Source organism: Bombina bombina, chromosome 5, assembly GCF_027579735.1.
Source record: "Bombina bombina isolate aBomBom1 chromosome 5, aBomBom1.pri, whole genome shotgun sequence".
NCBI lineage: Eukaryota > Metazoa > Chordata > Amphibia > Anura > Bombinatoridae > Bombina > Bombina bombina.
This window is the reverse complement of record NC_069503.1, coordinates 656,139,195-656,152,847: the sequence shown is the minus strand read 5'-3', so window position 1 is coordinate 656,152,847 and position 13,653 is coordinate 656,139,195. Positions and strand designations below refer to the sequence as shown.

Genomic DNA, 13,653 nt, shown 5'->3' with positions numbered 1-13,653 from the left:
CTGCAAAAAGTAGCAACTGAGCGCTGTAGATTTGTAGCCAGAAAAAGCAGAACGATAGGCAACATGGTAGCGCCCTCTGATTTATCTAAGGTTAATCCACGTACTTGGTTACCTAGTAGACTTGGCTTTTACAATTGTAGGGCTCAAAGATGCAAAACATGCAGCCATGTAGTTGAGGGAAGTCCCTTTTCTTCCACTGTAACAAAAAAAGGATATGAAATTAGATATAGTCTGAGCTGCAAATCTAATCATGTAATATACTTACTTACCTGTAGGCGGTGCCAAATTCAATATGTAGGCAAAACAAAACGCCTCCTTAGAGATAGGGCACTAGAACATGTCAGAGACATTGAAGACCCAGATATGTTTACACCTGTCTCTAGACATTTTAAGTCCATGCATATGGGAAATGCATCCCTTATGTCCATTCAGGCTATTGACCATGTCCCCCCACATAAGAGAGGAGGGGATAGAATACAGAAATTAGACTACAAGGAGGCCCAATGGATCTTCTTGCTTAATACCAGAGTCCCCTTGGGAATAAATCAGAAAAGTGACGTAAACTTATTTATTTAAAAGATAGTATAAGAATCAGGTACCAACAACATAATATCTATACTATAAATCTATCTCACAATCAATGAGGTCAAGTAAGAAGTAAAACATCTTTAAAAAAATGTTTTTATTTAAATTAAAATATATTACAGAGTTCTAGCAAATCCCTGTAGAAATCTCTATATAATAATAAGTAAGTATTTTTATTTACTATTAACAAGTATGAGTAGTGAATATCTAGACATAACTATTTCACTGACAGTCTTAGATAAATTGATAAAGTGTATATATTATACTATTACAGAAGTACACATCTTTACTATTATAATATAATTTAGTTGCATAGATTAAATTAGGACATGAAGGGGTTAATTGTTTATTTTAATTATGTATGCTGTTCCTTTAAATAGAGGTCCCAGTAGCGGCTAAACTCCAGCAGTGAACAAGTGTGGTAGAGCCACAGGAAACATGTCTGTACTAGCCGTCCTGTGACCCCTTCATGTGTCATTTGTGGAGCTGAAGCTCTTACTTTTGTTTTTATAGTGTCTTGCATCACAATACATTTGTATTTTTGCTAAACCCCCTTGGATGCTTCTTACTTTTTATCTTGGATTTGTAAGAAGGTTTTGTAGCCTGGAGGCTTAAGAGGATTGTAGCACATAATTTACCTTTGCAATCTTGAACGAGGCACTATATGTAGTTATATGTATTTATCTAAATCCTGAAATATGTATGCTCTGTCTAAATCATGAAATTGTGTGTGTGTGTCTATGTGTTCATACATATATATATTATACTAATTTATATTACTATTTTTTTTCCAAATCAGAGACTTGATTATGAAAGCAAAAGGTTGTATACTTTAAAGATGGAAGCTGTGAACACTCATATTGATCCACATTTTTACTACCTTGGACCTTTTAAAGATACAGCTACTGTGAAAATTTCTATTGAAGATGCAGATGAGCCGCCTATGTTTAGCCGACCTAGTTACATGTTTAAAGTACATGAAGACATTGAAGTGGGAACTATTATAGGCACTGTGATGGCAAGAGACCCAGACATGAATTCCAGCCCTATAAGGTAAGCTTTATTCTCATCTTTTTTTTATAACACAATCAAGTCTGCATCAGTAAATAAATATAGAACTGCTAATTGCGTTGTTTGTTTACTTTTATGATACAGCTCTTTAATACTTTGTTAACTACCTTTTCGCAGAAATCTGTTTCAGTATTGTATGTTAACAGTAACATTCACTGTTTGCCACACACTGTAAGACTGTAAAAAAAAAAAAAAAGCCTGAAAGTTCTCACATTTATCTTGTCAATTAAAATAAGTGTTTCAAAGAGAGACTGAGTAAAAAAAAAAAGATTTGGAAATGGTTAAATTAGCCTTGTAAGAAAATAAATAAATTAATAAATACTGGTTTTGCAGTTATGATTTAGGGAATATTTCTACAATCGTTTTCTACAATATTTAAAACACACCAGGATTTTAATAATTTTGAAAAGAGACATATATGTATGATGTTGAAGTGTTTGTAGTATTTATTTAGTGTCTGCTTTAAGGCAAAAAGAAAAGAAAAGAAAAAAATCTTGGTATAAGTCAAAATGGAATCAGTGGTGTACTTCTGGGAATATTATTATTAATATATTTTAGTTTAGATGCAGCATTAATTAGTTTAAAATTGATTTTCTAAATATGTTTATGCACAGACAGTATATAGGGCCCCATTTTAACAAAATATGAGGTTTTCTAGATAAGGTTCTGCTACCCCACATTAGAAATGAGCCACACAGCGTGCAATTAAATATTTCACAACCATTTGGGTGAGATCAGGGCTTGTCAGTCATTCCAGATGAATTAAGATAATTTAAAGAGAAAGAAAGGTCAAAATTAAAATGTGCATGGGTGCATTTCAATTTTGAATAGAAACACTTTTGTTATATTGGGACCAACAAGTTTCCCAGGTTGTTATCATAATGGCTAATCTTTATAAGTATGCTTAAGTAGAAACCCATTAAAAGTCCCTGAGCTTTTGTGTATGACCTGAATAAGATTACATTCTGGAGCAGTTATTCTCAAAGAGGGGTAATAGGATGTATGCACTATGAGATATAAGACAAATAATAGCTTACTTGGTATAAAATAAGATATAGGAGGCTTCCGGATAGGCTCCTCTCCTGGGGAGATGACATCTACAGGCGATAAGGGAATAAGGAGTAGGGGTATGACCCGCAGGTAACAAGTACCTGCGGGAAAGGGAGGAAAGGAGACGATCAATAATAAATGATGTGCTCTAGTAATGAGGTGGTGCTGTGTCTGGAACCACATACCTGCATTATCAGGGTTTGTAAGGTATGGCAATTATATACATGCTAAAACTTCTAGCGGGTACAGGCTATGTGATATCATAACAGGAACTAGGATATCGAAGGTTATCCCAGCTATAAACATCTATCCTACCATATCCAACTTTGGGCATGCGCAGATATCTATAGTTATCATGAAATGGCATAGGAACATATGAAACAATAAATGCCAATGGTTCTTTGATAGCTCTGTAGCCTCCAATCTATAGTTAGTCTATATGTTTTTCACTGTACATAATTAAGCAGGAAGGCTCAGACATCTCGGCCGCAGACGTCCAAGCCCCCACACACACACATAAGACCAAAAGCATCACAAGAGTATATATCCGGGTATGTAACTAGTAGTGCCAGAGCAAATATTTTTATACACTTCTGAGTCAATTGTTAGCGTAAACCTAGCTGAATGTAAATAGTGCATTGTAAACTGGCCTATAAAGGAGAACTGGTATTTAGGCAGTTGTGAAATACTATCAGATAAAATCAAATGCTGGGCTGTAAAAATTTTCCTCTAGGAGGAATAGTAGATATTAACAACTTTCATAATAGGCATATACATTGGCAAACATGAATTAGTAAAACAGCTTTAGAAATAGTACATGTCTCATAGAGGGTGAACTCTGCAAGAAGTTATATGAGCGCCCAATATACTAATACAAACATACTCAAAGACATGATATAAATATGAAGGGTTAGACTCCTCTAAGGGGGAGAGAGAATGTGCATATAATCTAATATTTCCACACACTGCAAACAATAACAACTGGGTACCTAATTAGTCTTATAAGTATATAGCATATATCAGACCTGAGATTACTAAAATATAACACAAAAGTGAAGAATACAGCTGACATATTGGTTCTATGTTTGAATTTTAAGGTATCAGGGGCCACTCATAGCAGGGCATGCCTAGTGAGCTGCTGGGTGGAAAACATAAATTTATAGTATATAATTATATCATATCAATGGCAGAGGTCAAATTTTGAGGGTTAACAAGAAAAAACAGTCAACAGCAGAGTAGAAGAGCAAAACATTCCACTGAACCTGATTCCAACAGTAAACAGTATTGAGCAATAACTTTTAGTCAGTAGTCTGATTAGCTAGGTGCTGATCCAATTCTGAAAAGCAACCAGCTTCTTCGGTTGCCAGTAGAGGGAGGTATTTGGTAACAGGAGTATGAGCTTAAAAAAAAATAAAAAAAATAATAGCAATAGAGTAAACTATAACATGTGCGAGGGAACCATCTTCTATCTTAAGCCTTCAAACTGTGTGCTATCTAACTGCTGTTTTAAACATTTGGGGTTTGCAACAGAAAAAGGCAACATAACAGATCTCCTTCTAGGGTTTGGCTAATGACAGTGCTGTCCGGCAATTTCAATGTCCACCTCTATATATGAAACACTATCACGCCATGGTGTAAGTCCAGGGGTTTACATGAGTTCAGCCTACCCCTGTGTTAGGAACTGCAATAGTCACTATACAGCCTATTTGTAACATGTCGCTGCATAGGCAAGAAGTGTGGGAGCGTAGCATAGATAACCAGTAAAGCCTCATGCTCCGGGTGTTCTTCAGAGCGCGTAGAGAGTGTTTACCTTTGGAAGTGGTATATGAAGGGTGCCTCCGTGAAGTATCCGCATGCACCGAGAAGTACAGCCCTTCCTCCACTGAGCCTGGAGCGGTGATTATGTGATCTGGGTAAACAGCTGATTTTTTGTCAGCAGAGAGCAACTCACTCTGACTTCGTATCCCGGTCACCAAAGTCTGAGAAAGTTCCTCAGCCAAAAGAGTGGTGGTCACAGGAATTGCTGCGATCTTACAGGTTCCCTGAAGGATGTTGTCTCTTGAGCCACGCTGTACATCCCCTGCTGCAGTAGTGTGAGTACTAGAGTTCCCGCAGTTGTTAGATAGCGCAGGGGAATCCTCCTCCTCCGGTTCATTCAGTCCCATTTGTATAGAAGCCACAAGCACATGGAAATGCCGCCTAAGGTCTCGATAGTGCCGATCTAGCAAGAGCAGCACGCTGCGTTCCCATAGTGTTACGGTGTCCACCATAGTAGGGCTGTGTCCAATAGAGCTCTCTGATTCGGAAGTTGGCTTCTCCTGCCTCAGGGAGCTGTGTGAGGATAACATTGTCTGGTGTACCTTTGCAAAAAAAAAACAGTGGGACACTAGTGCTCTTCAAATAACACTCGCTACGCGTGCCACGTGGTCTGCAATATGGCCGCTCCACATATGAATAATGTGTGAGCTGTAAGCGATAGAAAAAAACCTTCTGGTTTGTCAGTTCAGGTCCTCTCTTTCTCATGGATCTCACCCATACAGATCTATAGATCCTTAGCTATATTTTTGCCAAATCTTGAGCAATTCTGAGCAGTCCAATTATAAATTAAAGAGAATAATTGAGCAGAGCTCTCTTAGTGTGCGACCGCACAGAAGCTTGGCTTGCTCCGCCCCCGGTTTAAGTATTTTGAACATGCAGTGCTGAAAATAGTGGGCAGGATAACGTGACATCATCTGCGCATAAAAGATATAACTTTTAGAACGTTATGAAACTTCGTTTTGGAGAAAATATAGGTCAGTAGGTTTTAATTAATGTTTATTAACTTTAATATGTTAGTTGTTTAGCTTAAAAATTATAACAGAAAGTAATCCTTTAACTTGTCACATGTTCGAATACGGCTCACATGGGCCTCCAAGCTGCATTGGCACCTTGATTAATTGAGTCCATTGTGATTGCCCATTGTTGCTTATAGGTGAATTAAAAAAGAACCTGCATCTATGTGAAAATCTGATCAAAATGTTTACAGAAATAAGCATCATCCACAAAAATTCCAGCTGATAACCTTAAAATATTTTTATTTATAAGTTAGACTAACAAACAAATAACACTTAGCGCATGCTGTTTTATTTTCTCAAATAATCATGAAATGTTTTTCTATGACGAGTATATTGTGGATTTTTATGGTATAATTGCATAAACACTTTATCGCACAAATATGATACTCCTGGGATGTATATGAAGGCTTTAATATTAAGCATAGAAAACTGTAGTTAGTTTATTTAAGTAATATAGAACTTATAAAATGTTTACATTTTTATTGTGATTAAGATTAATTAAAGTAAATATTTTATGACAAAAAAACAAACATGTTTGTGATGTTTTCAAAAGTGATCTTAATACATTTTACTATAATCTCACTTTTTACAATAGGTATACAGTAGCAGAATTTTATGTTACATAGCCCCTAAATATGTTACTTACACCATTTGTCAAAAATGTATATCCTTTTGTTGATATGCCTTCAATTTCAAGCATTTTCTATCATATTTCTGTTATACTATAATCTTTAGGTGTTCCAACTTAAGAAAACTATGACCACCTTTTATTAAAGTCAAGATGGAATACACATAGCTATAATTGCACAAGCAATTACTTGTGCAATGATGATCCCTGGTCTTGCACAACCAATTCCATCTTTAGCTTCATAAATGGGGCCCTATTTACTGGACATTGAAAACTGGTAGGGTTCAGCAACAAAATACTTCAGCCTAGATTACGATATTTGTGCTCCACTCAATAATACGAGCACACGTGACCTTGTGTTTGCATTTCCTGGAAGCCAAGCGCTCATAAGAGCTTCTTTCTCATGCCGTGAGACACGCCAATCCACCTATTGCAGCACAGGGGGCAAATCGCACAGCGTTGGGCAGCAAAATTAAAATATATAATTATATGAATATATACATGTATATTTATGTGTTTATATGTATATATAGACACATTAACAAATAAAATATATACTATATATACATATATATTTATGTGTTTATATGTATAGACACATTAACAAATAAAATATATACTGTCTATACATATATATTTATGTGTTTATATGTATATATAGACACATTAACAAATAAAATATATACTGTATATACATATATATTTATGTGTTTATATGTATATATAGACACATTAACAAATAAAATATATACTGTATATACATATATATTTATGTGTTTATATGTATATATAGACACATTAACAAATAAAATATATACTGTATATACATATATATTTATGTGTTTATATGCATATATAGACACATTAACAAATAAAATATATACTGTATATACATATATATTTATGTGTTTATATGTATATATAGACACATTAACAAATAAAATATATACTGTATACACATATATATTTATGTGTTTATATGTATAAATAGGCACATTAACAAATAAAATATATACTGTATATACATATATATTTATGTGTTTATATGTATATATAGGCACATTAACAAATAAAATATATACTGTATATACATATATATTTATGTGTTTATATGTATATTTAGACACATTAACAAATAAAATATATACTGTATATACATATATATTTATGTGTTTATATGTATATATAGACACATTAACAAATAAAATATATACTGTATATACATATATATTTACAGTAAAAACATAATCAACCATTCACCTATATGTAAGGCACTTTCAGTGCCTTTTTTTTCCCTAGCACCTTAATCCCCTTACTTTAACCTCTTATAACTGTGCAGTTTTTTTTTTTTTTTTTTTTTTTAATTAACCAGGGGTCTGACCTCTAGTTAATTGTGCTAAGCGCAAAGTAAAACCACACGCATTAACCAGCCATTTGTGGCGCTTCACTCGTAATCTAGCCTGTAATCATAGACGTTTGCTGATGCTCACACCTCACAATATATACTAAATAATGGTACATTTCAGACGAAAAGAATGTTGCAATGAAAAATATATTAGTTTGCAAGTAAAACCACATAATTGAATATTTTATAATAAAAGATTTAGGGCTCCATGTACTAATAGGCGGCGGACAGCTTCTTAACTCGCGAAGCTGTCCACCCGCCTCAGCTACACACGGGCAGCGGATCTATTGATCCGCTTGCCCGTATGTACCATTACACACTCAGTGGAGTGTGTAATGCCCGCCCCTTCAGTCGCGCGACCAATCACGCGACTGAAGGGGCTGTCAATCACCGAGAGCGAGCGAGCTCTCAGTGATTTTGCATCGCCACCTAAGAGGTGGCGTAGGGTGTAGGAAGCAGCAATCTAATGACCCCTGCTTCTTACATTGCGGGAAGCAGGCTCGCATATGCGAACCTGCCCCGCAAAGGCTCCAGAGCAGCTTTCGCTGCTTCGTACATGGAGCCCTTAGAATCCTAATTGGTATTGTTTGTTCCTACATCCACCTTCATTTCTTCTTTTGGCTGGGCTGTGATGTATAAAGCAGTCCCACAAAAGCTTTCTAAGTGCTTTCTGGCTTTAAAGGGGCTGGAATTTAAGATTGTCAAATGACACACATGATGATTGGATGTTCACAGCAATTGTCATTACAAAAAAAAAGAGTTTATCCAAGTGGGCCGGCATAACATTGTAATAGAAACATTAGTATATGAACTAATTTAACCCTTTCACAGATGGATTAAAAACAAAAAAAGGCACACAAATAATTTTTAATGGCAAATATTACATTTATGGCATTTGATTAGTTAATATTCACCATCACTTTAATTAAATAACACATAACTGACTGGGAAGAACAATGCTGTTGTAAATATAAAACCTATTATAATATTATATTATATATAATATTTTAACTGTTGCATTAAATTAGCGGTTATTGTCTTAACTAAATCATCAATACAATGAATGAATGTACTGGCTACAATGCATATCCCATAGTTCAGTAACGTAAAGAATGTAAAAAGAAAAGAGAAAATAATGAAATCATCATTCTCCATAGCATTATATAATAGAATTCTACTTACAATGTCCAACAATCTATAATGTTCAACAATCTGCAATTTCTACCAAATTGATATAAATAGCATTTAGCCATAAATTGCATCACTGAATTAGTCCATATCTGTATAATCTTATAATTTAATTCGATATGTTTGCATGTTATCTCTTTAGCTTTTGCCTTTGTATTAAACTTCTCTTTACTGTGCTTTTCCCTTTTTATGAATAATGAATACGGGGGAAAAGAGATGCTAAAATGCAGCACTGTTTTAAATCAGACTGCAATATCAATATTTAACTTGTTGCATGATGTAAAGTAAATTAGACTAAACATCAAATAATAATGTGGTATGGCATAGGGTGGAAGGAGAGGATATTGTATTTGTTTTTCGGTCCACATTGTTGCAAAGTCAATACTTATAATAAAAATCAATCAATTAATATACTTCTAACAAAATTAATAATATCAAATTGGGAATTAAATCCCATAGCTATGCGTGTTTGCTGCCTGTGGATTCAAAGTACTTTATGTTTCTTTAGAACAGAGGTCCGGTCTTCTCTTTTAGGTTTGAACACTTGCTCAATTACACAACAAGAAAAGGTGGTAACATCTTTTGTATGTTCATTAATACAATTTGAGACCAAGGCTGAACAGTCTTGATTGTAATGGATGTTTTGTAAATACCCTCTAATCATTGTTCTGGCATCCCTAGTGGTTATGCCTACATACTACAATTTGCACTTTGTGCACCAAGCCAAATAGACCACATAGGTAGTTGAACTGGTAGGATTCTTTTTTAAATCACATTTCCTTGGTTAGATTTTGATTTGGCATTGTCAGCAATTATAGTTTAAAGAGACAGTGAACCCAAATTTTTTCTTTCACAATTCAGACCGAGCATGCAATTTTAAGTAACTTCCTAATTTACTCCTATTATGAATTTTTCTTCATTCTCTTGCTATCTTTATTTGAAAAAGAAGGCACCTAAGCTTTTTTTTTGGTTTAGGACTGTGGACAGCACTTTCTTATTGGTGGATGAATTTATCCACCAATCAGCAAGAACAACCCAGGTTGTTCACCAAAAATGCATCTAAACTTACATTCTTGCATTTCAAATAAAGATACCAAGAGAGTGAAGAACATTTGATAATGGGAGTAAATTAGAAAGTTGCTTAAAATTGCATGCTCTATCTGAATCATGAATGAAAACATGTTGGGTTCAGTGTCCCTTTAGACAGTTGTTAATATGTTTTTTTAATGAAACAGCACCACTATCAAGTATTTTTTTTATAAAGTGTTTGAAAAATTAAGACTCTAATGGCTAGATTTGGAGTTTTGTCGGTAACGACCCGAAAAACTAACGCCGGCTTTTTTCTGGCCGCACCATAAAAATAACTCTGGTATTGAGAGTCCACAGAATGGCTGCGTTAGGCTCCAAAAAAGGAGCGTAGAGCATTTTTAACGCAGCTTCAACTCTCAATACCAGAGTTGCTTACGCAAGCGGCCAGCCTCAAAAATGTGCTCGTGCACGATTCCCCCATAGGAAACAATGGAGCTGTTTGAGCTGAAAAAAACCCAAACACCTGCAAAAAAGCAGCGTTCAGCTCCTAACGCAGCCCCATTGTTTGCTATGCGGTAACCCTTCCTACGTCTGCACTTAACACTCTAACATGTACCCCGAGTCTAAACACCCCTAACCTTACACTTATTAACCCCTAATCTGCCGCCCCCGCTATCGCTGACCCCTGCATATTATTATTAACCCCTAATCTGCCGCTCCGTAAACCGCCGCTACTTACATTATCCCTATGTACCCCTAATCTGCTGCCCCTAACACCGCCGACCCCTATATTATATTTATTAACCCCTAATCTGCCCCCCACAACGTCGCCTCCACCTGCCTACACTTATTAACCCCTAATCTGCCGACCGGACCTGAGCGCTACTATAATAAAGTTATTAACCCCTAATCCGCCTCACTAACCCTATAATAAATAGTATTAACCCCTAATCTGCCATCCCTAACATCGCCGACACCTAACTTCAATTATTAACCCCTAATCTGCCGACCCAATCTCGCCGCTATTCTAATAAATGTATTAACCCCTAAAGCTAAGTCTAACCCTAACACTAACACCCCCCTAAGTTAAATATAATTTACATCTAACGAAATTAATTATCTCTTATTAAATAAATTATTCCTATTTAAAGCTAAATACTTACCTGTAAAATAAATCCTAATATAGCTACAATATAAATTATAATTATATTATAGCTATTTTAGGATTAATATTTATTTGACAGGCAACTTTGTAATTATTTTAACCAGGTACAATAGCTATTAAATAGTTAAGAACTATTTAATAGCTACCTAGTTAAAATAATTACAAAATTACCTGTAAAATAAATCCTAACCTAAGTTACAATTAAACCTAACACTATACTATCATTAAATTAATTAAATAAAATACCTACAATTACCTACAATTAAACCTAACACTACACTATCAATAAATAAATTAAATACAATTCCTACAAATAACTACAATGAAATAAACTAACTAAAGTACAAAAAATAAAAAAGAACTAAGTTACAAAAAATAAAAAAATATTTACAAACATAAGAAAAATATTACAACAATTTTAAACTAATTACACCTACTCTAAGCCCCCTAATAAAACAACAAAGACCCCCAAAATAAAAAATGCCCTACCCTATTCTAAATTACTAAAGTTCAAAGCTCTTTTACCTTACCAGCCCTGAACAGGGCCCTTTGCGGGGCATGCCCCAAGAAGTTCAGCTCTTTTGCCTGTAAAAAAAAACATACAATACCCCCCCCCAACATTACAACCCACCACCCACATACCCCTAATCTAACCCAAACCCCCCTTAAATAAACCTAACACTAAGCCACTGAAGATCTTCCTACCTTATCTTCACCCTGCCAGGTTCACCGATCCGTCCTGAAGAGCTCCTCCGATGTCCTGATCCAAGCCCAAGCGGGGGGCTGAAGAGGTCCATGATCCAGCTGAAGTCTTCATCCAAGCGGGAGCTGAAGAGGTCCATGATCCGGATGAAGTCTTCTATCAACGGCATCTTCAATCTTCTTTCTTCCGGATCCATCTTGCAGACCTCCGATGCGGAACATCCTGCTGGCCCGACGGACTAACGACGAATGAAGGCTCCTTTAAGGGACGTCATCCAAGATGGCGTCCCTCGAATTCCGATTGGTTGATAGGATTCTATCAGCCAATCGGAATTAAGGTAGGAAAATTCTGATTGGCTGATGGAATCAGCCAATCAGATTCAAGTTCCATCCGATTGGCTGATTCAATCAGCCAATCAGATTGAGCTCGCATTCTATTGGCTGTTCCGATCAGACTTCAGCCGGATCATGGACCTCTTCAGCCCCCCGCTTGGGCTTGGATCAGGACATCGGAGGAGCTCTTCAGGACGGATCGGTGAACCTGGCAGGGTGAAGATAAAGTAGGAAGATCTTCAGGGGCTTAGTGTTAGGTTTATTTAAGGGGGGTTTGGGTTAGATTAGGGGTATGTGGGTGGTGGGTTGTAATGTTGGGGGGGGGTATTGTATGTTTTTTTTACAGGCAAAAGAGCTGAACTTCTTGGGGCATGCCCCGCAAAGGGCCCTGTTCAGGGCTGGTAAGGTAAAAGAGCTTTGAACTTTAGTAATTTAGAATAGGGTAGGGCATTTTTTTATTTTGGGGGGCTTTGTTATTTTATTAGGGGGCTTAGAGTAGGTGTAATTAGTTTAAAATTGTTGTAATATTTTTCTTATGTTTGTAAATATTTTTTTATTTTTTGTAACTTAGTTCTTTTTTATTTTTTGTACTTTAGCTAGTTTATTTAATTGTATTTATTTGTAGGAATTGTATTTAATCAATTTATTGATAGTGTAGTGTTAGGTTAATTGTAGGTAATTGTAGGTAGTTTATTTAATTAATTTATTGATAGTGTAGTGTTAGGTTTAATTGTAACTTAGGTTAGGATTTATTTTACAGGTAAATTTGTAATTATTTTAACTATTTTAGCTATTATTTAGCTATTGTACCTGGTTAAAATAAATACAAAGTTGCCTGTAAAATAAATATTAATCCTAAAATAGCTATAATATAATTATAATTTATATTGTAGCTATATTAGGATTTATTTTACAGGTAAGTATTTAGCTTTAAATAGGAATAATTTATTTAATAAGAGTTAATTAATTTCGTTAGATGTAAATTATATTTAAGTTAGGGGGGTGTTAGTGTTAGGGTTAGACTTAGCTTTAGGGGTTAATACATTTATTAGAATAGCGGTGAGCTCCGGTCGGCAGATTAGGGGTTAATAAGTGTAGGCAGGTGGAGGCGACGTTGTGGGGGGCAGATCAGGGGTTAATAAATATAATATAGGGGTTGGCGGTGTTAGGGGCAGCAGATTAGGGGTACATAAGGATAATGTAGCTGGCGGCGCTTTGCGGTCGGCAGATTAGGGGTTAATAAGTGTAGGTAGGTGGAGGCGACGTTGTGGGGGGCAGGTTAGGGGTTAATAAATATAATACAGGGGTCGGCGGTGTTAGGGGCAGCAGATTAGGGGTACATAAGGATAACGTAGGTGGCGGTCGGCAGATTAGGGGTTAAAAAAAATTATTCGAGTGTCGGCGATGTGGGGGGACCTCGGTTTAGGGGTACATAGGTAGTTTATGGGTGTTAGTGTACTTTAGAGTACAGTAGTTAAGAGCTTTATAAACCGGCGTTAGCCCAGAAAGCTCTTAACTACTGACTTTTTTCCTGCGGCTGGAGTTTTGTCGTTAGATGTCTAACGCTCACTTCAGAAACGACTCTAAATACCGTAGTTAGAAAGATCCCATTGAAAAGATAGGATACGCAATTGACGTAAGGGGATCTGCGGTATGGAAAAGT

At 35.8% G+C, this 13,653-nt stretch overlaps 1 protein-coding gene across 1 annotated transcript in view; it reads left to right on the top strand.

Moving 5' to 3' along the window:
* LOC128661585 (cadherin-10-like) overlaps window positions 1-13,653 on the top strand; it is a 543,762-nt gene that overhangs the window by 420,502 nt on the left and 109,607 nt on the right. Inside the window, exon 6 of the mRNA XM_053715824.1 lies at window positions 1,385-1,638. Within this exon, the coding sequence (XP_053571799.1) occupies window positions 1,385-1,638 (254 nt within the window). The remainder of the gene's footprint in view (window positions 1-1,384; window positions 1,639-13,653) is intronic.